Source organism: Scomber japonicus, chromosome 14 (assembly GCF_027409825.1).
Source record: "Scomber japonicus isolate fScoJap1 chromosome 14, fScoJap1.pri, whole genome shotgun sequence".
NCBI classification, from domain to species: Eukaryota; Metazoa; Chordata; class Actinopteri; order Scombriformes; family Scombridae; genus Scomber; species Scomber japonicus.
The window spans coordinates 32,082,171-32,109,968 of record NC_070591.1 but is presented as its reverse complement, the minus strand read 5'-3'; the positions used below and the strand labels follow the sequence as shown (position 1 = coordinate 32,109,968).

Genomic DNA, 27,798 nt, shown 5'->3' with positions numbered 1-27,798 from the left:
TACATTTTTCACTTCAGGAGAAACCTTGAACTACTTTCTGCATTGTCTGGTTGGCTGTTAGCAACAATGAGCTGGTAAGTGAAATAATTAAACTTAATCGTTTTTATTGAAACAAGTCAAAGTCAGCGAGAGTATAAGTCATTGTAATTTTGAGCAAAGACTGTGGGAAAGGATACCAGGTCCACACTCACTTAGTTACAGGTATGTGTTACAGAGGGGACTAGTGTCCCTATGGATATTCTGATTTTCATGTTTTACTACTGATCGTCCTGTACACAGGACGAAGAAAGGATATTGGGGAGTAACGGAATACATGTAACGGCGTTACGTAATTAGAATACAACAAAGGTAACTATTCCGCTACAGTTACAGAGAAAAATACGTAATCTAATTACAGGTACATTTAATAAAAATGGGGATTATTTAGCAGGATTACACTCTTAAAACATATTTTGCAATAAAGAAAAATATACTAATATGCACTTTTAAAGTACCAAACTAAACTGAACAGAAACGAGAGGAAAATGAACTCACTGATCCATGATGGTTTGAGTAGAGGATGATACCGCATGAGTGCAGGTACACACACACACACACACACACACACACACTGAAGTTAAAAGTTGACAGGGAGGGGGAGCGTATGGGGGGCCGATTGTAAAATTTCAGTTCCTGTTTTATAGCTGATATATTTTGAATATTTAGCTAACTTTCCTCACATTGTTGTTTTTCACTGCCAGCATAAAGGAAGAAACTCGAAGTGCCTCTCCTCAATGCCCCAAACCGGATGAGTCCGAGAAGCCGCTGGGCACATCCATGGAGACTGGAGCTGCACAGGGTCAGTAACATGACGAATCAGAGGAGTTCACTTTGGGATTGTCTTGAGCTAAATCAGGTTTAATTGTCACTTTCATGTCATTTAAGGATCTATCTATCTATCCATCTATCTATTTATGTGCATGTGTATGTATATATGTGTGTGTGTGTGTGTGTGTGTGTGTGTGTGTGTGTGTATATATATATATATATAAAAATCAGTGGGTGTTTGAAACAAGAGAAGCTCACTTTACATCTTCATCATAAAACTTGTCGTATTGAAGCGAGGCAGTTACAAATAAAAGGAGTGTTTAATTGAGGCTGTTGTATGCTTCATCTATGCCATAGAACCACATCAACACACACAAAAAGATTTTCAAAACTAGCCACTAGCCTGCCCAGGTAGGCCTGCACAGGACAAAGGGCCTTAAAGCAACACTTAACACCTCACCCACCCAGGTAACAGAGCCCTATAGTAACTCTCTTAACCTTTGTACCCTATTTTTTACAGGCACATTTACCACATTGGACAAAAGTATCCAATGTGTTTGATGCCATAAAAAAGGCATATTTGAGATTTATTTTTTTGCATCCACTTCTCCTATTGATCCAAACCATTGATTTAATTAATTTCAGACTTTTAACCCCTTCAATGCCAGAAAATAGAGTCCCTGGTAAAAAAAAAAAAAAAAGGTGAAAAAGGCACATGAAAAGGTGATTATTTCCAATATACTGAATGCAAATTGAATTTAGTTTGGTGGGATTATGACAGTCTTGGATATGTCATTCATGAGTAACAAGATGGATTTCCAGGGGGTTTTAGTTTTTTTGTCCATCTGACTCTCCACCAAACTGGCACAAGTACTACATTGGACAAAAGTGTCCAATGTGTTTGATGCCATAAAAAAGGCATATTTGAGATTTATTTTCATTTTTTTTTTTTTTTTTTTGCATGCATCTTCTAATCCACTTCTCCTCTATTGATCCAAACCATTGATTTAATTAATGCAAATTGAATTTGGTTTGAAGGGATTATAACAGTCTTGGATATGTCATTGATGAGTAACAAGATTGATTTCTAGGATTTAAAAAAACAATTTTTTTTAAAGATTTTGTTGGCATAGACGCCTTTATTTATCAGCAGACCGACAGGAAATATGGGAGAGAGGGGGGGTGTGACATGCAGCAAAGTACTGCGTATATGGCATGCGCTCTAACCACTGAGTCCACTAGTGCGCCCGATTTCTAGGGTTTTTTTTGTAGTGTCAGATTAAAGAAATGGCTCCCATAGACTTCCATTATTTAAAAAAAATGTATCAACGTCTATGGGGCAATGGAATAAAATGGCAATGCGTGCACATGACACAGACTAGCACACACACACACACACACACACACACTTTTTTTTTACCAGGGACTCTATTTTCTGGCATTGAAGGGTTTTCCAAAAGTGACAGTCATACCAGTTGGCTGTGTTTTCCAGAAATTTGACCAATTTCCTTTCAATGGCCAGCAGAGCGAGACTGCTTAGACGATATTGGCCCATGGTATTGCGGGTGAAAGACTTGACCCTTTTTAAGCAGGAGAAGCTTCTCTCTACTCCAGCTGATGTAGCTCCAATTGTGGCTACCAAAGACAGCAGCTTGTAAAGCTGTGCCATCTCCCTATCCAGCTCCATGTCTTTTAAAAAAGACCAAAAAATCACACCGTTTGCCCCTTGTGCCTTGCAAGTCATGATTTGAATAGAGGACTTGGAGTTCAAATTTCAGTCTTCCTGCATCAAAGAAATGGCCATACATTTTCAGGACACTTTGAAATGCTTCCTCTGGAAATGCTTGTTTCATTTCATCAAACTTTCCAAGTTTGAGAAACAACGTGGAATCTGCTCAATGAGATTGTCTATGATGGCTATGTACAAATTCCTGTACTTCTCGTGAGGATCTGATTTGAGTTGGACGACACTTTCTCATGGGCGCATCTCGAGGGTCCGTTGTGACATTTGCGGCTTTTGCATAAACAGCTTGAAAATCCTCCTGACCTTTTCTCCTTCGCAAAAACAAGGAGTGACTCAATTCTTTTCTTGCAGAAAAGGACATCCATAGCCCTCTGCTGGACAATGTCAGAAACATCTGTTTCACAGAAGATTTGGTAATAAGTGTGTAGAAGGAACACAAACTCGAAGTCCTCCATTCTCATAATGTAGCCCTTGGCACAATCTGTTGTCTCGTCATCCATACTCTTGTCAGCAACAATGTTGTCAAAGATCTCAAGCAAGGCATCATAATTGTCTACTACAGTGCTCACTATGCGAGATGTAAAATTCCACCTCGTAGGAGCATTTCTGGGCAGCTTTGCTCTCTGCAGACTCAAGGAAAGACATTCTCTTTGTGGAGTTTGAGAAGAAAGTGGTAAACCCAGACAGAGTGGCAAAGAAAACCCTTGATGGAGTTATGCATTTAGCACCCTGGGACAACACCAGATTCAACCTGTGTGCATAACAATGCACAAACATGGAACTGGGGGCAACTGCTTTGACTTTGGCCTGCAGGCCATTGAGAGATGAGGCCATAACTGCAGCCCCATCATAGGTTTGTGCCACAAGTTTTTCTTTGAAGTTGTACCCTTGCATGTTATGATTTAAAACCTCAAACACAGACTGAGCATCACGGCCTTCAGACACATCAAAAAAGTGGCTGCGAGAGAATAGATCAAGTCATTTTGAATTGTGTGAGACATACCAGAAAACACAGATGATGACTGAAATTGTGTAGCCAGGACAGAGTCGTATTTTGCTAGTGTTTCTGTAAATTCTCTGTAATTCCCCTTGTTGGCTGATTCACTACTTTCATCATGCCCCCTGAATGACAGTTCTTGACAGCCCATTAAAGAGGTAACATCAATCAGGCGGTTCAGGAAGGCCCTGTTTTTAGCCACTGTCTCATTATGTCTTGCAACCTGAATGCGCACACCGTCATTAATTGCATGTTCAGTCCTGACCCTCCCCAGACAACTTAACCTTGCACATGAAGTCACATGTTCATTGCTCTTTTCATGCCTTCTGTATGCCCGGTCGAAATTGCTCAGGTCTCCAAACCCAACTTTTGACCAAACAACACATCCTCTGGAGGGTTTCATTAAGAGGCATGGCCAACAATACATTTTGTTTGTCACAGCACTCCCAGTCAGCCAGTTCACTTTTTCATACCAGCAGACCTGAAAAGATCTATAACCTCTTCCTGTTTTTTGAATCAAATCAAGCTTGGGCATTGGTCTGCCTTGCTGTTTAATTCCTACTCTCTCCTCAAAAGGAAGACTGTTAAATGGCTTTGCCAAAATTGAGTCAACAATATTAGCTGCCGTTATGCTAGCCATTGCTAGGCTAGGCTCACTAGTAGGCTAAGCCTACTAGAAGATTTACAATATATACAACCACGGGGAATGAATGAATTAACAAACTAACAAAACTTGAACAGGTTACAAACTCGAAAAATCTATTATTGTGTTTTTTATTTACAGTGTGATATGTACAAACGTGAAGGTAAATGTGTATTTGAAAAGCGCCTGGAAAAGAAATGCACTTCGGGATACAACTACTCTCAACCAGCTCTCAACGGCTCTGCTACGAGTCAGTCAAATCCAGTGATTGTGACAGTGAAGAAACTTTTAAATTTACATCTCGCTCTGTAAACCAGGACGGGAACAGCGGCAGCTTTGCACATGAGGGGACGCGGAGTACTTATTGATTTGTGTTTGTGTTTTTAAAGAACACACACATTTTCGTGAGAAATTATTTTACATACATTGAATATTTATTGCACAAGTTCACATTCAGATTTGCACATATTCAAATTTTATCCACAACTTCACATTTTTTGTTACAGGTACACAAATATGTTTTGCACCAAATATACTACAATAGGAGCAAAAATGTGAGCGTGTCAGTTTTTTTAATCTGTGACTTGTAAAATAAGATTTGTGCACCTGTAATTAAGAATTTGTGAATGTGTTGTATTTGTGGAGAAAAAAACAAGTACACAACTCATAGAGTATGTGACCTCAAATTTACTGACACACATACACAATCAATGTACACAACTACAAATTCCACTGTTACAGGTGCTCAAACCTTTTGCACCAATAAGACCTTCATAGAGTTTCCCTGGATAAAAACATCCCAATCTGTGCAAGCGTACCTCACTGCTCCACACTTAAATCGATGCATTTTTCACCGTTCTTTACTTCAACCTTTGTCAATATGTAAGCAGCAGCTGAACAGCAAAATGGTTTGAGGTGGCTACAGGTGGTTTCTGGGTGGATGTGTTGGCCTTATTTAATGTTAGTATAACACAAGTCTAGTTGTTTCTCTCCTCTTGTGTTATATGGGACATATTGCTCATATGTGGGCAGCACATTGTTCAATTTGCAGGTGTTAAAATCTCCTAGGATGACCTTCGGTGTCCCCTTCGGGGAGGCAGCTTCTAACTTTTCAATGCACTGAGATGTCCTGTGTGTGTTAGCTGATATAGAATCACCTGCCCAAATGGTCACAGGGAAATGGACAACCAGTTCTTCCATGCAAGTCTTTCACATGCACAGAAGAGCACCAGTGTTCATTAATATAGAAACAAACCCCTCCTTTCGTCTTTTTATATGCCATGTTCAAGTCTCTGTATTGGTCCAAGAAATCCATTTAACTGAAGAATGTCCTCCTGCAGCTCCTCCAACAGCCAGGTTTCCATGAAACGCAAGATATAAGCACCCTTGTATTCTCTCAGGAATCAGATGATGGTGTTGTTGGTCCTGTTCTGCAATGATCTAGCATTTGCGAGAAAAGTTGGGAGCGATAATTTAGTTTTGCATCTCTGAAGTTTCCTCTACATTCCCCACTGGCAGTCCTGGCTCCTTTTTGTTGGAATTAGTGAGTGAACCGCCTTTGCTCTCTGATCTCTGGTGTAACTAACTCGTCAAGGAGTTGCTTCCTGGTGTAGGAGATGGCTTGCTTCCTATTTACTTCCTCATGTTGGCACTGAAAGTGAACCCCCTTGACAAATTTGTTTCCAAGAAACAAATTTCTTGGAAAATAAAGAAACCACAGTCCATTGTTTTTTTTGTTTTTTTTAGCTTCTTTAAATCAGTAAATCAAACACATCACACTCACACTGCATAAGGTTTACATAATCAGGGACTGATGTTGTTTATCACAGGTTCTCCTCACCAACACCAACATAGAACCATATTATACTGACATTAAAGAAACCTGGACAGTAACAAGGATTTCCTCTCTGTGTTAATTCCTCCTGTTCATACTGACTATTAAACGATCTCCTTCAAATGTGCATTCTATTGAAGTGATAGAGGACAAAATCCAGTGTGTCCAGTTATTTTAAGCCGAAATGCATTTACAAGTTATGCTACCCACACACCAGAAGACTTTGAAAAGATTTAGAAAAGACTCTAAAAGATCAGCTCACATCAAAAGACTAGTGTTTAGAGTTTTTTGTCTCAGACTAGATTTTACAAAGACTGTGAATCTTATAGGGTCACTATTTACAAGACTACAACTAGATTATTTTAGGGTTTTTTTTCCCAACATACTATTTTTTCCCATCATGGACAGCAGACATTTTACAAAAATGGAGGAGAATCAGCTTTTAGCTACAGCTGCTCTTGTCTGTGCAGTGGTTTATATCAAAGAGGCATAAAATATTTTTAAAATTTCCACCCCATCATTCAAAAACAAACATTATTTCAAATTGACAATGCAAAAAAGTGCTCAAACATGTTACTGCTTGGAAGTCCCTGAGTTGTTAAAGTAACATTAAATTATAAATAATAATTTAAACAAAACAACTACTGTAAATGTCTGATAGCTTTAACAAAATAACACACATGTATGCTACACAAAATTAGGTATTTTCTGTAAATAAAAGAAAAATAATAATAATGGTTCATTTTTGTAGTAACCAGTTTTACTGTTTCCATCATTAGGCTTCCATACAAACTATGTGTGCTAGATTCCCCTGCTGCTCTCCTCATCTCTTACTGCTGACTGTGAGATCTGAGCAGGTAGAAGCGCCGCTGCTGAATGTACATAGAGGAAACACTCTATATATATCTAATCTATTGGTTGTTGATCGTGTTACGTCACTGCGACCTGCGAAAATATCTAACACGTTTGATATAATGGCAAGGGAAAGACTGGTATGAAACACAGACTGCAGATTACCACCTTAAATTTAACGATCGAGATGACTGGAGCGTGCTGAGACTCCAGTTAGACTCCTCAGATTTACCAAAGACTGTCAGTCTTTAGTCTGGGACTGTGAAAATTGTTTGGTATAAGCCCAGCATTAGTCATATCAATTATATAATGTGATCAATTTTTTTTTTTATGTGAAGGTACCTGTATGAAATCTGAGAATATGACATCTGAAGTGGTTATCACCAAGGAAATGGAGGAAGAAGAGAAACAGCTGATGGAGGAAGGGGAGAAGAAAGAGAAAGAGATGATCGATAAGGTTTGTTACTAAGTAATTCCTCTCCTCCCTTTTCTTTCCCTTCTTTTTTTTCCTCTATCATGTCTTGAGCTGAGTATTGATCTTCAATGCTTTTTAGGTAGTGATTGAAATTTGTATTAAAAACTGTCAGGTTGAATGCTTTGTCAAATTTATAAACTGGTTGTTGAACAGTTCCCAAATACATCAAAAGTTTGCCTATTTTTATTAAGGCTAAATTCTAGCTGCTTGTGGTCAGACATCATTTTGAAAATGTTGGATTTTTTTGTTAAATGGAAAAAATGTGTTTGTTGAAGAACATTTAAAGTTTTTAGTCCTTTTTGGTGTGTGTATTAAAATGCTGTTGTTGTTGTTGTCATTATTGTTATTGTTATTATTATTATTATTATTATTATTAGGCTTATCAAACACAATCATTAATATCTGATTATTTTGCCACTCTCACCACAAGGCACGGGAATGCTGGAAGAGAGACTCTCATGACATGCGACTCAAAAGACTGCAGCACCTGCTTCAGAAGAGCAACATCTACTCGAAATTCTTGTTGACTAAAATGGAGCAACAACAGAATGAGGTACTGGGGTAACTGTATGTATAACCCAGTGTTTCCTCTAGAAATGTTTGTAGCAGAGGTGCTTCGTGTCGGTAACCTGGCAACACTAGGGGGAAGAAAATTTTGAAAAATAATAGGGCTGCAACTAACGATCATTTTCGATTAATCAGTCAATTATTTTTTCAATGAATCGGATAAAAAAAAAAAAAGAAGTAATTTCCACCCCTTCATTAAAAAAACCCAACAACCATTATTTCAAATTGACAATGCAAAAACGTGCTCAAACATGTTGCTTCTTGGACGTCCCTGAGTTGTTAAAGTAATATTAAACCTACCCTTACCTTTGTTACATTTTTACACTTTTTTTTTTTGTTTAGGTTGAAATGCTATTAATAAGGTAATGGCACTCTAAAATGTTAGAGATCCACCAGGCACAGAAACAAAACATTATTCCATTCTCAAAATATTCGGTGAAAACTCTGACCGAGCGTTTTCCCCTTCCGCATTATGTAATTGCGCGCGCAACCCCACCCAGAAGAGAGACTGTTGTGGATCCACAGCATTATAATACATCCATGATACACGGAGATAGCCGTAAACAGACAGTAGCGACTGACAATGACAGACAAAAGCAGCCACGGCTTCCTCCTCCAGCTGCTCCCATGGGGAAAAAGAAAACTATATCAGAAAAGTGTTGTAGTGCGTGTTCATGGAGGGGGACAGGGGGAGAAGGGAAGGGAGTGCGGGGGTGGGACATAGGAGGGAGGAGAGGTTGTTGCTGTTCAAGTGCTGTGTGAGATGCAAGAAAGGTAAGGTAATAAAAAAATAATAATTTAAACAAAACAACTAAATGTTACCCAACATTCCCACATGAGCAAGCACTTGGCAACAGTGACAAGAAAAAACTCCCTTTTAACAGGAAGAAAACTCAGACAGAACCAGACTCAGAGTGGGAGAACATCTGCCTCGACCAGTTGGGTTAAAGAGGAGAGAGAGGAAGGATAGGAGAGAGAAGCACAATGAAAATCAACAATACTGCTGACTGTGAGATCTGAACAGGTAGAAGCTGATAGTTCACTAACTATAACCAGGGAGCACACTGCAACAAGGTTAATAATCCACAGTGACGACATATCATTGATATGACGCGCAAAAACGATAGGAAACCCATCGTTTTTTGTGCGTGTGCATATGTGCGCAGGATGCAGAACAGACTTTCTAGTTTTATGTAGTGTGAACTGCTCCTACACTTTAGAAGATTTAGGTGCGATTGGTCTAATAAGCAGCGACACAGATCTATCGGGATGCTGTGCTCTCACACGCTCTGCATTGATAGTCAAACACACACACACAAACACACACACTCAGTCACTCTAGTGCGCGCTCTTGCTTGCTCGTCCCGATTCTGGGAAATTGTGTCTCATTTGCGGGAGTCAAGGAGCCGCTATCAATATGCTGGAGATTCATGGAACGTCCAGGAGAGTTGGTTGTCTGCTTTTATCCTCCCCCTACTTCAGTAGCTTATGAAGGGAGGGGGCAGGTTGTGTTCTGAAGCCTACACCAAAGCCAAAAGCGAAGTTCTATGGTTATCTAGCGGCTAGCAACTTCTAATGAAATCGAGCAAGTGATCAAGCACAGTCACAGGCTGTGCGCCGCTGTTGAATGTACATAGGGGAAACACTGTGTGTGTGTGTGTGTGTGTGTGTGTGTGTGTGTGTGTGTGTAAACCCTTTGCTGTTTGTGAGGTGTTTAGGATGGGGCCTGTAGTCACTAACTCCACATTGTGTTTTTCCATCAATGATTTTAGGAGAAACTCAGGAAGGACAAAGCTGAAAAGAAGACAAAGAAGGTGAGCAAAAGTTCACAGACAGACAAAACATTTTTGCTCTGCATTAAATATTCACGATGCTCTGCCGGGAAAAGGTGGATTGCCTCCTCAGGGTTGGTCCGAGGAGCTTGGTTGTCTCAAGCAAAGGAGTACAAGTACCTTGGGGTCGTATTCACAGTGAAGGTAAGAGTGTGAGATTGACAGGCGGATCGGTACAGCATCAGCTGTGATGTAGTTGTTGTACTGGACCGTACTGGACCGTCCTGGTGAACAAAGAGCTGAGCTTGAAGGCGAAGCTCTCAGTTTAACAGTTAATCTACGTTCCAGGCCTCACCTAGGGTCCCAAGCTTTAGGTAGTGACCGAAAGAATGAGATCACGGATATAAGCGGCCAAAATGAGTTTGCTCTGGAGAGTGTCTGGGCTAAGCATTAGAGATGGGTCAGCTACCTCCTTTCCCATGAAAAGGAGGTAGCTGATTTGGGCACCTGGTCAGGATGCGCCCTGGGACCCCTTGGAGGAGCTGATGAGCGTTGCTGGGGAGAAGGATGTCTGGGTTTCATTGCTCAGCCTAATGCCACCTGCCCCAAGATAATGAATAGAAAATGGATGGATTAAATATTCTTGTAACCTCATTCTTCTATTTTTGCCCTTTTCATGTAGAACACGAGCAATGCAGAACCAGAAAAAGGTGAGTCAGATGTTGTGATATTATCCTATATTTATATTAGTAAAATTAAAAGTACAAGTTTAAAGCCTGTTTTTCGTGAGCTTTTAAGTCCAAATAAGACACTATATTAACTGATGTCTGTGTTCTTATGTAACTAGATAAAAAGAAGAGGAGGAGGGATGATGAGTACAAAATTGCAGATGTCATGTCAAAAGAAGTAAGGTTTCATTCATTATGTTATTTTTTTGTGGCTTGGTCATTTTCTTGTTTGCTTATATGGGTTCTACTTGATTTCATCATCCAGGAAATCATGTCGCAGGCAAAGAAAGTGAAGATGGAGGACAAGGTAATAGTTCATCTTAAGTTTATTTATTTTGTTCATTTATTATTTTCAAAACTAGTTAAAAACTGTATAATAAGGATACAGTGAAAAAGACAACCACCAATATATGTGGAATATTTGATATTAGGATGTGGCACCCACCCAGAAGAAACTCGAAGCTGAGGATATTGAGAAGATGAGCGATTCCAACCAGGACATCAAGAATCGTCTGTCAGAGGCGGTGCGAGACAGTGCCAAGCATCTCCTGCACCCTGACAGGAAGGTGAACGGCCAGCCAGTCCCTGCCCAGCAGCCACAGCTCTTTACTGGAGGAGTCATGAGGTGGTATCAGATCGAGGGCATCGAGTGGCTGAGGGTGAGCACATTCTGACCACAAAACAGTCTCACTTCATTTAGTAATAGAGGAGCTTTTGATAATATTACATGTTCTTCTTCAGAAAGTGAAGGTTGCTCACTTATGGACACAAACTAATATTAGAAGTTCTTTGAACGTTTAAATAAATGTTGGTGGACAGTTAGGCCTAGAGCCAATCAACAAGCACAGAGGTTTCCATGAGTGCCAGCTAGACAGCCCACTACTCATTTAAGTCCAGCAAGCTACTTTTAAAAAATAATTCTTTATTCTAATAAAATGGTTTTGATGAACAAATTGCTGTTCACTATGCATGTACATTTACGTCCACTAGCCTTCGCTTGAAAACATTGGGAGCATGATGGCAAAGAGAGTCGTCTTCAGTGTTTAACAAATATTAGCAAAGTAATTGATGACAAAATATGTGAACTGTATTGATTGCGCAGACAGGGGAGATCATCAATTAGATGGGACAATGTTGCAGTAAGTATTAAAGTCCACTTAAAGTGCTAAATTTTTCATATATTCAAAAGACAATTTAATTAGGGCTGTCAGCGTTAACGCGTTAATCGCGATTAGATTAATGCAATCCATAACACGTTAATTTTTTTAAATCGCATTTTAATTTTGCAAGCCTTTTTGTCCCTTCTACTCACCCGTAGACAGCTCCTCTAGCTGTAGCGCTATGCTTTGAAGTGGCCTCCTGCAGTAAACCTACCGCGCTGATGGAAAGTAAGAGAGCTACTGGACTTTTGAACGGCTTGTTTAACTTTAAAACACTTCCAGACGCTTCAGTTGACAAGTCAAAAGTAAAATGCAACCTGTGTCAAACGGAGTTTAACTACCACCGGAGTACGTCGAGTTTGAGTTAGCACCTCTATGCTAAACACCCAGGTGCAGCCAAGCGAGCCTCAGCTCCACCAAAGTACCATTTTGGAGTGTGGGAGTCGCAGCAGAGCCGTGATTGATTCCCAGTTAAGACACTCTGGTAAGAAATGCTTTACATTATGGGCTTAAAACTGCCTTGTAATGTAAAATAACAGGATTTTAAACATGCAATTCAAAATGCGATTAGTCACGATTAACTATGGAAATTCTGCGATTAATCTCGATTAAAAAAAATTAATCGTTTGACAGCCCTAAATGTAATGAATGAACAAATTATTTATCTAAATTATGGACCGAGGCAAGGACCCTATTGTATTTGTGTCGTTTATTAGGGCCCGAGCGCTGACTGGTATGAAGGCCCTATTGTTTTTCAAAAGGATAATTATCATTATTATTATTATTATTATTATTATTATTATTATTATCCATTTTAAATCGCGTTTTGGTGGTCGCAACATCCACAAACGCATGAGACTATGCAATGCGTGTCAGGTACAGTGGAAAAATTCGATATTTTATGAGTCTTGCAAAAAGGCGGGGTAAATTGGCTCAATAGCACCACCTAGGCACAGTAGAAGGATTAAATTAAGTATGCATTTATATCATGACCAGACGCACCAAAAAAGGAACTAGTACCTATACTTTGAATCAAAATGGCCAATTTCCTGTTGGATTTAAAGTTGCAAATTTGGCCATTTCCAGCTTGCATACTTTAATGTACTCCTTCATTTTTCACCTCAGCGACTTCGTATTCAGTAAGTATCATCTACAGACCTTGGACATGAAAAGTTATAAAAATGGTGACTTTACGTCATTCTCAGGGGGCGTGGCAGGGCGCTGAATTTCGATCCTTCACCGTGAAAAATGAAATGGCCATAAATCCAACATACATGATCCTATGAGGCCCAAACTTCTAGTGCTTCATAAGAGTCCCGCCCTGAACAGATCCATGTGTCAATACTGTATCTGAGTCATAGCGCTTAATTATTATTATACTTCTCCATTTTAAATCTCATTTTTGGCGGTCGCAACATCCCCGGAAACGCATGAGACTATGCACATGCGTCAGGTCCGGTGACCTGCGATATTTTATGGGTTCTGCAAAAATACGGGAGGCAAAATGGCTCAACGTCGCCCCCTTGAAAATTAAGAAAATTGAGCCTCTAATGGCGACAGGAAGCATTCTTTGACTAATAACTCCTTCACTTAAGTCAGTACACTTGAAATTGACACATCTAAGACATAAGACCTCGGTGATGCTACATTCTGCAGCTCATGACCCATAATCAAATACCGTTGCCATGGCAACAGATTCTATGCCATGACATGTTTTTGTTGAGCAAGGGATGCCTCTACGGTCACGAAACTTAATACACACGTCTGGAGTGGTTCCTGTTGACATCAAATATAGTTCAATTGCATGGGCATGACTAAATTAATTTAAAAAAAAAATATGACTGATAATAATAAATGGTGATGTTTGATGAATATCCATCTGCTTTAAAAATGTATTCGATATTAAAGGCTACTGCAGTAATTTTATTGCGTTATTTTAAAGTTAGACTTGCAAGAGAGGGCCGTTTCCTTCAAGAAAGTGTTAAACTGAAGTCGGAAACTACACACTGCATCACAGCATATTACATAATCAATATAGCCTCTAACAGACCCTGTCACTCTCTTCACTGATTGATAGTGTTCATGTTCCTGTTGAGTGTAAGCCAGCAGCCTCTGTTCCCTCTGTGCTGTCAGATGTTGTGGGAGAATGGCATCAATGGAATCCTGGCTGATGAGATGGGACTTGGAAAGACCATTCAGTGCATCGCACACATTGCCATGATGATAGAAAAGAAAGTGATGGGCCCCTTCCTGGTGGTGGCCCCTCTGTCCACTCTGCCCAACTGGATCAATGAATTTAAGCGCTTCACACCAGAGGTAAGAAGCAGGTTATTGGGAGGCATGTAATTTGATGTGACGGTCACACTTCTTATCAAGCTCACAGAGGTCTAAAGAACAAAACCTAAGGCAAATAATTGTTTTGTAAATTATTTATTAGGTCATCCCAAAAACAACCTTTACCATTCAAATCTGGAAAGTTAAGGAAGAAGTGTGCAGTTACAACACCTGTGATTTAAGTGCTTTTGCATTTTAACTCTTATTTCAAACTTCCTGCATTGCTTACTTTAATAGGAACCCCGACTATTAAAACGTGTATGCTGTAATGGTGTATAATTGCCCTCTCCAACTAAAATACGTTGCTAGAAACACATGAAATATATTTATTATTTTAACATCCTCTACTTTTAATACAAATTTTGACATACAGAGGCCGCCATTAGACTATGCTCGCAATGTATTCTGGGTTGATGACATAAAATTGTTGTAATTCGAGCCAATTGTGCTGCTTTCACTTTTTGTAATTTCTAAGTCACAGCTTTCCTAGCAATAAGAAGAGAAAGAAGTAGACGAATACAGCTTTCTAAAGACCAGTGGTTGTGCTCTTACGTCTTCAGTCCTAATGTGTTTGATGCATTTAGTCAACCACAGCTGTTCAAGGGCTAACAAATGCTGCTGCAAAGACTAAAGCAAAATGCAGTACCTCCAGAGCTGATCTCTGCCACTTTAATCAATGATCATGATCTCACCAGGAGAGCTGCGGCACATTTCAGCAGTGTCCCAGAAGCGGCTCTCCGCTCTGCAATGAATCTGCAGCGATTTATTTTTGATGGAAGCCGTTTCAAAGTCGCGTCAAGCTCAACAGAGCAGATTACATCAGACAAGAAGTCAAACACCACCTTTTTTCTGGCAGAGCACCATGGCCTCCGATTTGGGGTTGCTGTCTCTCAACCCGACCGCTTCACATTCGGCTGCAAACCGTCCCAGTGCCTGTTGGAGGTCCTGATGTGTTGAAACCAACAGATCCACATCATCTGCAAACAGCAGAGAAGCAATTCTGAGGCCTCCAAACTGGACACTCTCCTCCACATAGTTCCTCCTGAATCGGATGGAGCCTCCCTTCAAGCACCCTGGCATAGACCTTTCCTGGGAGGCTGAGCAGTGTGATCCCCCGACAGTTGCAACACACCCTCCGGTGCTCATTTAAAAAAAAAAAAAAAAAAAAAAAAAAAAAAAAAAAAATTGGAACCATCATCTTGGTCTGCCAGTTCATAGGCTCTGTCCCTGACCTCCATGTGACATTGAAGAGGCATGTCAGCCATAACAACCCCACATTGTCCAGAGCCTTCAACATCTTAGGTCGAATCTCATCCGCCCATGGCGTCTTGCCACTGAGGAGCTGTTTAACTACCTCAGTGACCTCTGCCAGGGATATGGGTGAAGTCCCCCCCCCCAGCTCATCCAGCTCTACCTCCTCCACAGAGGACATGTTGGCCGGGTTTAGGAGTTCCTCAAAGTGCTCCTTCCACCACCCGACAATATCCCCAATCGAGGTCAGCAGTTCTCCACCCCTGCTGAAAACAGCCTGGGCTAAGCCCTGCTTCCCCCTCCTGAGTCGCCTGATGGTTTGCCAGAACTTCAAGGCCGTCCGAAAGTCCTTCTCCATGGTCTCCTGGGAAGGTAGCATGCTTCAGAGGACGGAGCAAAACTATGGCACAGCCAGACTGCGGTGCAGCTGTGCCTGGTGGAAACCCCGGTAAATGTTAAACACCCTCGGATAGACAATAACAATATTATCTGTGCTGAAATTGATTGTATTCAAGTTTGGTCATTTGAAATTTCAAGGATATATTCCTCTGAATCCTGGTACTTTCTTGCCTCCTGAAGTAAGTGGACATGAAACTTAGCACTGAAGACTTAAGAAATGAAATGGGTTTTAGGCAGGTTTGCTGTGTCTTTAGAAGGAAATAATTTCTCTAACATTTAGTTTGAAAAATACAAAGATTAATTAGCTGTGGTTTGTCATATGACCACTGAGCAATCTAAACATGTCCTATGTTTGTCCTAGGTGTCTGTGCTGCTTTACCACGGGCCCCAGCCAGAGAGGGCCAAGCAGCTGAACCAGATCCGCAGGCCTCAGGGGCCCCTCAGTATGTGTCCTGTGGTTGTCACCTCCTTCGAGATTGCCATGATTGATAGAAAATTCCTGCAGGTAGGATCACTGCTTATCTTTAAGCATAGTAAACACTTATTATCCCCACTTGTAAACATCATAAAGAACCAGTCCATCCAAAAAAGTTAATTTTTTATTATGGTAATATTACACCTGAGCTACAAAATGTAACATTTCCCATCAGTTTGCATAATATCCCATTATACATAAGCATCTTGTTATACGTAAATGACAACAACAGAAGTTGAGCCATGAAAGAAGTATGCAAATTAAATATATTTAACATGTGCACCTTAAAAGTGTTGTGCTATAAGCAATGATCCATCATAAATGACAGGAACCTGCACTTTGAGGTTTTGACTATAAAAGGTTGACCTGACAGATCATGTAAAGGAAATCAGGGCTGCGGCCACATGTGAATGAACATTGAATCTGGTCAGTAGTAGTAGTAATAGTAGCAGCAGCATTATTGTCATTATATTGAGGGTCAAACAACAATATAATGATATTTGGATTGCAATCCCTGATGCATAAAAACATAAGACAATTAAAACCAATTTAAAACATGAAAAAACATTAGAAGTAATCAATAAGGGAAATTAAGTGCAATATGCGGCAGACAGCAGCAATACTTTGCTATAACAGTAGGCCATGTTTTAAGGCACACAGTTTAAAGTTTAGACTAGACTAGTAGTCCTCCAGTGAGTGTGCATGGATGAGGGGTGGTAGGGCCCAGGCCATGTTCATTGGTTTAACAGACTTTATCTCAGTCTTGTAGTGTGGCTGAATTTGTCCTGTACCGCCTGCCAGAGGGAAGTAGTTGGAGTGGTGGTAGCCAGGATGTGTTGTATCCTGGATGATATTTGGCCTTGGTCCTACAGCAGGCTTGGTAAATGTCCCCCATTGCAGGATTCAGGGTTCCAATTACTTATTGTGCCATCTTGAGGAGTCTTTATAGAGCCTTCAGGTCCTTCTTGGTGCAGCTGGCAAACCCCACAGTGCACCAGTAGAAGTTTACCAGTAAGTCTCAACCTCACTGGTTTTGTGAATATTAGATAAGAAGCCAGGCCATGTCTGTTATCTTTCCAGAATTTCCAGTGGAAGTACCTGATAGTGGATGAAGGCCACAGAATCAAAAACCTTAACTGCCGGCTGGTGCGAGAGCTAAAGATGCTGCCCACCGATAACAAGCTGCTGCTGACAGGAACACCACTGCAGAACAATCTGGCTGAGCTGTGGTCCCTCCTCAACTTCCTCCTGCCAGAGGTCTTTGATGACCTCAAGAGGTATGGATCTGTTTAATTGCTGTCCTTATTGATCACAGAGTACTGGTCAGTTCAAAGATATACCTATCCAGGGTTTCCCGCAGAAAATGTGTTAGTTAAGGTGGTGGGGAGCATTTTTTATTTATGTCTTTTTTTGAAGACGTTAGTAACGCACGCTGTTCCGCATATGGGAGGTAGCGACAAGTTCTTCTGAATGTTTTAAACACCAACCCTTAAACATATATATTCATGCCGTACATTGTTAGAAAGCTTAGATTGTCCTGATTCATTCAAGACCACTCACGACTTATATGGTTGCTCACACACATGTAATAGTATTAGCAATTGTCTCGGCTAGCCACTCAGCTAAGTGAGAACCACTATTATGCTACATACCTTCAAAGTCTTCCCTTTATCCACAACGATCATCTTATGACACAGGACCTTTTGTACAGCTCGCCAAGTATCCATTCTGGTGAAATATGAAATCCGTTTCCATAAAACCGAAATCCTTTCCTCAATATGTCAACATGTATTTAGTCCAACACGTAATGTAATACACAAGGAACAAACCATATACGGTCCGTTTACGTCATTTCCTGACCTGCACGTCCATCTCAGAGTACACGTGACTAGATGTTTACGACCGTGAGCCTCTCCTGCTTCTGACGACACCACACACAGGCCAATCGGTGCTTAGGATTAGGCAGTACATGCCTCCAAAGCCAATGAGGACATGTGACTGACGACAACGACAACATGGCTTTGATTGACTGTTGTTTCAGCCAATGATGGAAATATTCGGTGAAATTAAGTTGATAACCTTAGCCAGTAGTCCGAGGTTTCCAACGGTGTATGACACTAAGCTATCAGTTTGGCTGTCCATAAGCGTAACCGGCGCGCTCCACTGTCTTTGACTTGACATCTTTATAGCTAAATAAATAAATAGATAAATAGATATATAGCTAAATAAATAGATAGATAAATAGATGTAAAGCTAAATAAATAGATAGATAGCTACATATGGCAAAGAAATACACTGCTGCAGAGGCAGCTTATAAACTGGAGGGATGAGGAGGCATTTTTTGGTCTTTTGACTCCAAATTTGGACTGCATGAAGCCAAGACCTGTGGCTGTGACCTCATTGTGTCTATATCCCGCTGAGAGGTCCCTGAATGTCTGTACACGTCATTGTCGAGGCAAACCTATGGGCGAGTAAACAACCCCATCATTGTAACCTCTGCCACTCTTTGTCAGTAAGTCACAGAATCACACAGACACTTTTACAAGAATCCTGAGAGTGTTTCCTTTCCAATGATACCAGACACATCTCGGAGTCTCAAACTATGTGGGATCTGTGATGCTCACAACTTGGGCATGTCGTTTAGGCTAACAGCATAAAAAATAGGGGCGTGTATTAAGTGGTTAAGGCGGCAGGCGTGTGTTGCTTAGCTGTAAAGTGCTGTGGGAAACCCTGCTACTGTAAAGCAGAACTAGAAAATGATGATGAATGAAAAATTGGTAATGGAATAAAAGTTGGTCTATGTACAAGTGTAAACAAATGCAGTGCTGTTTGGATTCTTTAACATAGAAAATGGAACTGAGTTTTGTTGTGTAGTCTTACGGTGAATACTGTTCTTCAACTGCTGTCAAACTCAACAACGGACTATCTTTCACTGAGATCGTTAGGCACTGCAACCACAAGATTTTTTTCATCACAACTGAACAGCCAATCAGGTGTAAACTTTACCCTCCACTACAGCCCTGATCATAGTACCAGACATTTACCTGTGTGACATGAAATACACCTGCAAGATCACTGGTATCACACACACATTTGAACCTTCAGACATGATTAACCCTTTTTCACATCTAAATCAATCTCAGTGATTCAGACCTACAGTATCTGCCTTCACATGCTGTTAGAGCAGACATTTTAATTACAAGCCCAGTTCCAAAAAAGTTGAGACACTGTGTAAAATGTAAATAAAAACAGAATGCAATTATTTGCAAATCTCATAATCCCATATTTTATTCACAATAGAACATAGAAAACATACCAATTTTTTTAAAGCAACATGTCTCAAAGAAGAAGACTGGGACAACAAAAGACTGGAAAAGTAAGTGGTACTAAAAAGAAAGAGCTAGAGGAACATTTTGCAACGTATTAGGTTAATTGGCAACAGGTCAGTAACATGACTGGGTATAAAAGCAGCATCTCAGAGAGGCAGAATATCTCAGAAGTAAAGATGGGCAGAGGTTCACCAATCTGCGAAAAACTACGTCTACAAAGTGTGGAACAATTTTAGAAAAATATTCCTCATTGTAAAATTGCAAAGACTTTGAATATCTCATCATCTACTGTACATAATATCATCTGTGTGCAGGGGACATGGCCAAAACTCTTTATTGTATGCCCTTGATATTCAGGCCCTCAAGCGGCAATGCATTAAAACAGGCATGATTCTGTAATGGAAATCACTGCATAGACTCAGGAACACTTCCAGAAATCATTGTCTGTGAACCCAACTCCCTGTGCCATCCACAAATGCAAGTTAAAGCTGTATCATGCAAAGAAGAAGCCATATGTGAACACGATTCAGAAACGCCATTGTCTTCTCTGGGCCAAAACTCATTTAAAATGGACTGAGGCAAAGTATAACACTGTTCTGTGGTCAGATGAATTGAAATTTGAAATTGTTTTTGGAAATCATGGATGCTGTGTCCTCCAGACTAAAGAGGAGAGACCATCCAACTTGTTATCAGTGCTCAGTCAAAAAGCCTATGTCTTTGATGGTCTGGGGGTGCATTAGTGACTATGGAGTGGGTGGGTTGCACATCTGGAAAGGTACCATCAATGGTATACTGCATCTATTACAACAGCATGGCTGACCTGCCTGCAAGGACTACAGGTGACCTTTCACCAATTGAAAACATTTGGTGCATCATGAAATGAAAAATATGCTGCTGGTCTCCTCAGTTCCCAGATGTTTATAGACTGCTGATAAAAGAAGAGGGGATGCTATACAGTAGTAAACATGGCCCTGCCCCAACTTGTTTGAGACATGTTGCTGCCATCAAATTCAAAATTGCCTTTATTTTTTTCTTAAAATGGTACATTTTCTCACTTTCAACATTTGATATGTGTTCTATGTTCTGTCGTGAGATTTTGCAAATCATTTCATTCTGTTTTTGTTTACATTTTACCTCCCAACTTTTTTGGAATTGGGGTTGTAGATGGTGATCATGTGTCTTAATTTTCCACTGAGTAAATACATATGTGGACATGATGAGCTGCAGCTGGGTATGGTATCCATGGTAACCAATAACGAGTAAAATGTGCCTATGTTGACAGAAAGCATGGGTTTGGTTTAACCTCTTGTTGACATGTTTGCTGTACAGCTTTGAGTCATGGTTTGACATTGACAACCTTGGTGAAGCGGAGAGCGTAGTGGCAGCTGAACGTGAGCAGAACATCCTAAGCATGTTGCACCAGGTCAGTCCTACAAAAATGACTACAAAGTGCAGTCATGAGACAGTGTTTATGATCTGTGTTTAGTATGATGGCTTTGCCATGGACTGGAGTTATTTGCTGTTAAGCTACACTTTTTCCCTAAGTATTCATAACATTTTTTATTACATTTATTGTAATAGACTACTCATTGATTATTGATTTTATGTTATTTTATTAATAATTTTTTTTGCCCTTCAGATTCTGACTCCATTCTTGCTTAGGAGGCTGAAATCAGACGTGACACTGGAGGTTCCACCTAAGAAGGAGATCATTGTTTACGCCCCTCTGACAACCAAACAGGAAGCCTTCTACACTGCTGTGGTTAATAAGACCATCAGCAAGATGCTCGGCCAGGAAAAGGTAACATAGCAAAGTTGTACCCCCCCCACTGTGAGAGCACTGGGCAGTTCCATCACTGACAGGCTGCTTCACCCATGCTGTATGAAAAAGAGAAACCTTTACAATCAGTACTACTTCTAGTAGACCCAACACACCAAAGCTGACAATTAACTCATGTGCAATATCAATGCATGTCTGTTTACTTATTATACTGTATCTTGCTGCCCTAACACTACAAATTACCCTGCAGTGGCATTAATATAGGATTATCTAATTTTATCTTTAGCTAAATATCATTTTCTTGGTTAGTTGATTAATCATTTGGTTTATAGATACCAGAAAATGACTGTCATAGTCCAAACCATTCAAATGTTTAATTTACATCTTACAATGTAAGATCAGAAAATGTTTATATTTGAGGAGTTGGAGCCATAAAGTCATCATAATCTTTGCTTGACAAAATGCCTAATTGACAAAACACCTAATCAATTAATAGATCTATTATAGATCTAATAAACATTACAGTTGGTGATTGAAATTTACTGTGTTTAGATGGAGGCTCCTGTGGCTTTGACATCGAGCGGTAGGCCAAAGCGCCGCAATCGAAAGGTGGTGGACTACAGCGAAGCAGAAGACACACCGTACAACCTGGAGAAATATTTGGAGAGGGTCAGAAAGGAGCATGAACAGAGGTCAGCACTAAAATGTTTTTTATAAAGTTGTGATACCTGTTTTGAGAGGCTATTACTTGTTAGTTTAGTTTTGTTGAAGAAAAATCACTGAAATCCTTCTTCAAAGTTTGCTGTGGTGCTGGATGTTTATTGATATCCTGGTACATCGGTGACTGGACTGACACAGAGTGGGTCTGTGACAATAGACTGACTCAAAGCAAAGGAAAATTAAGTATTTTATACAGTGAGGTCAAGGCAGTAATCGGCCAGTGAAAAGAAACAAAAGGGCAGGAAGGGAGGGCATTTGCATTCAGATGGGAACCAGGGCCATCTTAGTAAGGGGAAAGTGGTTGTCTGGCATTCAGGTGTTAACACTGAGAAGGGCCATTACAGGAGGAGGTACTGTAGCAAAAGGTAACATCATTAGAGGGCAGGATTGATCAAGGAGCCATCTGTAGACATCATTTCATTATCACGTCTCTACCAAACCAAATGTGTAGGAATTTTTCATCTTAGTAACATATCACTTTGTTATTTACATTTGTCAGCCTCAGTTATTTGGTTCCTCTGTTCCTCTTAGTTGTTAATATATATTATAACCTTTGTTTGAAAGTGCCGGTTGCCATGTCGCCACATTCCTCTACAAAAATGATGTCCTGTAGCTGTGCACTTAACGTGCCTACATTTCCTCTCAGCTCCCCTCCTGTGCTGGATGTCCAGAGCCCAATGGATGCGCAGATCAATCTGAAGCTGCAGAACATTCTCATGCTGCTGAAGAGATGTTGTAACCACCCATACCTGGTTGAATACCCACTGGACCCTGCCACACAGGAGTTCAAGGTAACATTCAGTTGCATTTAAATCTTTATAGTAAAGTTCGTGCCAGCACTTACAGGTGTATTCCTGTTTACCACTCTGAACCACAAAATTGCACAATATGTGCTATCTGATTTATAAATCTGATTTTTAAAAATTTCACTTCTTTACTTTCAAAGTGTTGAAAGTAAAGAAGTGAAACCCATGATGAGACAGTTGGTATGACTGTCATTTAATGATGTTCTCTTCTTTCCCCTTGTGAAATGTTCCCTTCTTCACATACTGGATGTCCCACTGCCATCCCTGCAGATCGATGAGCAGCTGGTTCAAAGCTCTGGGAAGTTTCTCATACTGGACAGACTGCTCCCTGCACTGAAGAAGCGGGGGCACAAGGTATAACACAGCACCAGTAGCTAAATATGTAATTAGGAATGTCTGATAATATTGACCCTCCAATATTATCAGCCGATATTTACTTAAAAATGTAATATCAGGAAGTATCGGTATCAGGTTTTTATAACCGATGTTTGTTCTGTTGGCTTCAGCATTTCCGAGTCTGCCTGAACGCAGCATGGGAAGTTTATTGGCGCACGCATGACTCGTGGGTCGCTAACTGTGGCTAAAAAGTTCATAGCGTCCACCGCTATGTACACGAACACACAAACCACAAACGAGGTTTACCTCCTTGTTGTCATTTTCTTTGTTATGTTTTTGGCGAGTTGCCTCTGTGACGTCACCGTCAGAGTCCGGTGGGTCCTATCTGAGTCCTACTCTGCTGGAGACACAACAGCTGAGAGGAGTGAGTGAGAGGACTTCCTGTAAAGGTCCTGCCTCCAGAAACGGGGCTTATGTTTGTGGTTTGGAACTATTTCCAAGTGTGTCCTACAGATAGTAAATTTGCAATTTGCAATGACTGCAAAGCAGCGTAATAAATATGGCAGTGCCATATTGGTACTTTTTTCCATAACTTGAGTTGAAGTTGTTCTCTTATTTTGCACAGACAGTGTTTACATGTGGAAAGCCATGTTGCATTTATGTATGCATCCAGTGGGGCATCACTATACAATTAGGGATAATGTGTTAATTCCACAATAGGAGATATCTTATGTTGTTATCTAACAAGAGTTTTGGTATAAAAAGCCTGCATATATCAGTAACGGAAATGAAAAGTTGGACAATATCGGATATCGGCAGAAAAGCCAATATCGAGCATCCCTATATGTAACCGCATAAAAGTTGTTTATCAAGATTTCTGGCAGATGTGGTACTTCTGTGTGTCAATAGTCTTGTTGCCATGCTGCCTTGCCTTGTCTTTGGTTTTTATTCATTGCCTAGGTATTTACAAGTCATACGTGTGTGCTTGTTGTGGTCTAGGTCCTGATCTTCAGCCAGATGACGTCCATTTTGGATATTTTGATGGATTACTGCTATCTGCGGGGCTTCCAGTACAGCAGACTGGATGGCAGCATGTCATATGCCGACAGGGATGAAAATGTGAGTTGAAAACAGCAAAATGGAGGTTACTCTAGATGGCTGCCTTTTAAACAATGCATCATCAGGTGGTTCTTCTCCTCCAGATGACTAAGTTTTCCAAAGATCCAGAAGTTTTCTTGTTCCTGTTGAGCACCAGAGCTGGAGGACTTGGGATCAACTTGACTGCTGCTGACACCGTCATCATCTTCGACAGTGACTGGGTGGGTGCAGATGAACAAGACTAAGAGTCTACAGTCATGCTAGCAGCTCTGTGAGACTGTATTAATTCCAAGTTTAGCTTGTTAGCTCGCTAACATTTGCTAAATAAAGTATTGGACAAATATAAATAGTAATGATGGTCCTGGATGAAAGATTAAGATTGATTGAGAGATTTAAGTGATTGATATTCATTCTATGGGTCAATAAAGGTATTTGCAAAATTTCACAGCAAATCATACAATAGTTGTTGAGATTTTTCGATAAACTAAAATGCCATCTTCATGGTATCATAGATGAAAGTGAGCGTATCACCAGAGTTAGTACAATTCCTCATCTGAGAACTATGAATTGTACTAAGTTATGGGAAAGTTACTAATAGTTGTTGGCAGGAATTTGAGTCTGGACCAAAGTGATGGCCCAACAGGACTGCCAAGCATAGAGCTGCAGCAGGTTAATGATATTTAGCCATACTGCTAGCTGAAATATTACCATTACAAGTGTGCACTTACAGTTTTAATCAGTGTGTAGTGATACCTCCTTCCCCTCTTAGAACCCCCAGGCAGACCTGCAGGCACAGGACCGCTGTCACCGCATTGGACAAACCAAACCAGTGGTGGTGTACCGACTAGTCACAGCCAACACCATCGACCAAAAGATCCTTGAGAGAGCTTCAGCCAAGAGGAAGCTGGAGCAGATGGTCATCCACAAGAGTGAGTGCCCCCGAAATGAGATACCAGGACTTCAGATTTTTAGGCTTTCAGGAGCTTTTATTGTTTTTAAGTCCTTCATGCACTGCAGTAGCAGTATATTTTCATCTGATGTTGCACCTCATTTTATATTGCAAACATTGGTTTGGTGGCCTGAAATATTCCCCAAATGTAGACTATTAATCTTTTCCTTTTTATTTTTGTTTTTGCTTTCCTCCACAGATAAGTTCAAAGGTGGGAGGGCAGAGCTGAACCAAACTAAAAGCTGCATTGATCTGGACGAGCTGATGGATCTGCTCAAAGCCAGAGGCACTGAGAAGTAAGAACTGCTCTATTACAACAACTGTAAATGTTTCTAGATGTAAATAACTATAAATGGGCCAGTATTTATTTGGCTGTAACCTTTGTCTCTGTCAGGGAGGTGAAAGCATCAAGAGGGAAGGTGATAAGTGACAAGGACCTGGAGATTCTGCTGGATCGCAGTGACTTGCTTGGTAAGCAGAGTATAAATAATAAATGAATAAACTTGTGGGGCAACACAGGCCTTACTATTGTATTTGAGATATTAGGCTCTTATGTCAATCTGAGACGAAACAACAGTATTTGCTTTTTCTGTTCTAGCACAGGAAATATAACCGTTATAACTTGTCAAGGTGTTCCTCAAGTTCACAGAATCAGGATTTGCATTTCTGACATAGAATGTCTCACAGTTTGCTCGACACATAGTGACAACATACGGTTTCCTCAGACAGACTAAGGTGAACCTTATGGTGTCTCTCTTCTGTATTTAGCTACATAACTTTACTGGAAGGAAAAACCTCATTCTTTGCCAGAAGTCATTCAATACAAAAATTATGGGACAGTTTTATTTAACAAAATGTGAAATGGAAAGGGAACAAAAAATGATCATGGTATCTACCCAAGGAATTTAATGTGACAGTATTTGTCTCTAATAGCCCCTTTCTGACATAAAACAGTTGCAGGTAGTAATGAGACGCAGGTATTTAACTGAGGAACTAGAAACCATAATCATTTCAACAAGGAATCGTGCCAAAAGTGTTGTGGTAGAGCGAGACAGTGAGCAGCAGAAAAGTGATGGTGAATGCGAGCAAAGTAGAGGAAAAGGTGAGCAGTAAATGTACAGTTCATGTTACCTCGATACCTACCTGCTGATGGAAATGGTGATGTTTTGTTTCTTTCTCTTAGCCACAGTTGTAGCTGTAGTATTTTTTTTCTATTAAACTGGTAAGCTGAGGAAAAGTATGTTGTGTGTTTTCAGACAAAGAAAAGGCCAGCATGAAGAAAGAGAAGGTGGGAGTCTTCAGAGTGATCGACGCCCAAGAGTCGTCAGAGATCACATTGACCTGAGAGGACTTCCTCTGACATCCCAAAAAGTCTACAAAAGCACGCACAACCAAGCGGCAAATGCTAGGTGCTGCACGGGAGAACATGTGAAAAACGGATAAATTGACTCTGCACATTTGATAATGCTCCCACGAGTACCAATAAATGTTTATATGAGCATTATCTAGTGTGCAGGCTCTATTTATCTGTATAACCTCTGACATTCATAAAGGGGGGAGGGGGGGTTAAAACTGCACCCAGATGGCTTGCAACTGCTGTCACTTGTAGTACAAACTGAAACTAAAGAGGACTTGCTGTAAAATATCCTGAAACTGCTACTTGTGGACTTAAATAGTGTATTTTGTCTTTTACCTTAACTGCCTTGATAGTACTCTTTGTTCTTGCACTTTTTGTGTTGAACATGGAATTTGACTGATAATGGGGTTTTGAAAACTGAAAATGAGATTCATTATTTTTGTGCCAAACAAAAGTTGTTTTGCCCAAAATGTTCATCTCATGTATTCACTGGCAGGTGGGAAAACTGCATTGGTATTAGGACTATTATAGGACACTAGAACCTGTCAATGATACCCACAACACTTCTTCAATAAATTCTTGAACCTACGTTAAATGCAAGCAGAATATTTTATTAGAAAGTGTTCAGTCATGTATCCAATATGTCCCTTTAAGTATCTGGATGATTTCTTCACGTTGAGGTTGGTGTTCACATACATTACTTTTTCCTGTCCTGACTGACAAAATCAAGATGTAATGACATGGTCTAGTGATTATGGCCATTCATAACCAGTTACTTCATCTAAACAATGTAAGTAAAGCACTTTCATGCAGGTGAAGCATACATGTTCTCCATTGTGTTTTTTGTATAAATAAACTGTAATTTGACCATTTGTGCTTTGTCTTTTTGACATGCAAGGGGTTTATTGTGTGTGTGTGTGTGTGTGTGTGTGTGTGTGTGTGTGTGTGCTTTAACGTCTGTAAAATGCCTAGGTTTGTTTATGTGCTTTATTACCTTAGAACTTCTCTTCTACAAGTATGGATGGCTATTTTTCTCAGTGAATATATTTCTTAAGGTGCTATTGACATGACCACCAGATGTTGGTAACAACCCAAATAAGTTAAGAAATGAAGTCGTGTAATAAAATGGAATGACACAGGGAAAAAGTATTGAACGCGCTTAGTGGAATTTATTTAACTTTGTACAAAAGCCTTTATTGGTAATAACAGCTTGAAGATGCTCAGAAACTGAAGACATAAGATTGAAAACATTCAACAAAGAAGGTGTCTGCCCCCCCAGACCGAATCTGGAAGATGGTTCCACAGGAGAGGAGCCTGATAGCTGAAGGCTCTGCTTCCCATTCTACTTTTAGAGATACTAGGAACCACAAGTAAGCCTGCATGCT

The 27,798-nt window shown here is 40.3% G+C and overlaps 1 protein-coding gene across 1 annotated transcript; it reads left to right on the top strand.

Annotated features, from left to right (window-relative positions):
- On the top strand, positions 1–26,604 carry hells (helicase, lymphoid specific). Its single transcript, XM_053332471.1, has 23 exons — positions 1–74; positions 741–838; positions 7,216–7,334; positions 7,783–7,905; positions 9,692–9,733; positions 10,374–10,401; positions 10,539–10,597; positions 10,685–10,726; positions 10,851–11,078; positions 13,713–13,895; positions 15,925–16,068; positions 17,119–17,315; positions 20,697–20,790; positions 21,007–21,168; positions 21,700–21,839; positions 22,514–22,658; positions 22,944–23,027; positions 24,009–24,128; positions 24,212–24,328; positions 24,877–25,036; positions 25,256–25,352; positions 25,451–25,527; positions 26,313–26,604. Exons 1-23 carry the CDS (start codon positions 67–69, stop codon positions 26,399–26,401), a joined length of 2,556 nt encoding a protein of 851 aa, XP_053188446.1. The 5' UTR covers positions 1–66; the 3' UTR covers positions 26,402–26,604.
- The last annotated feature ends 1,194 nt before the right edge of the window (positions 26,605–27,798 follow it).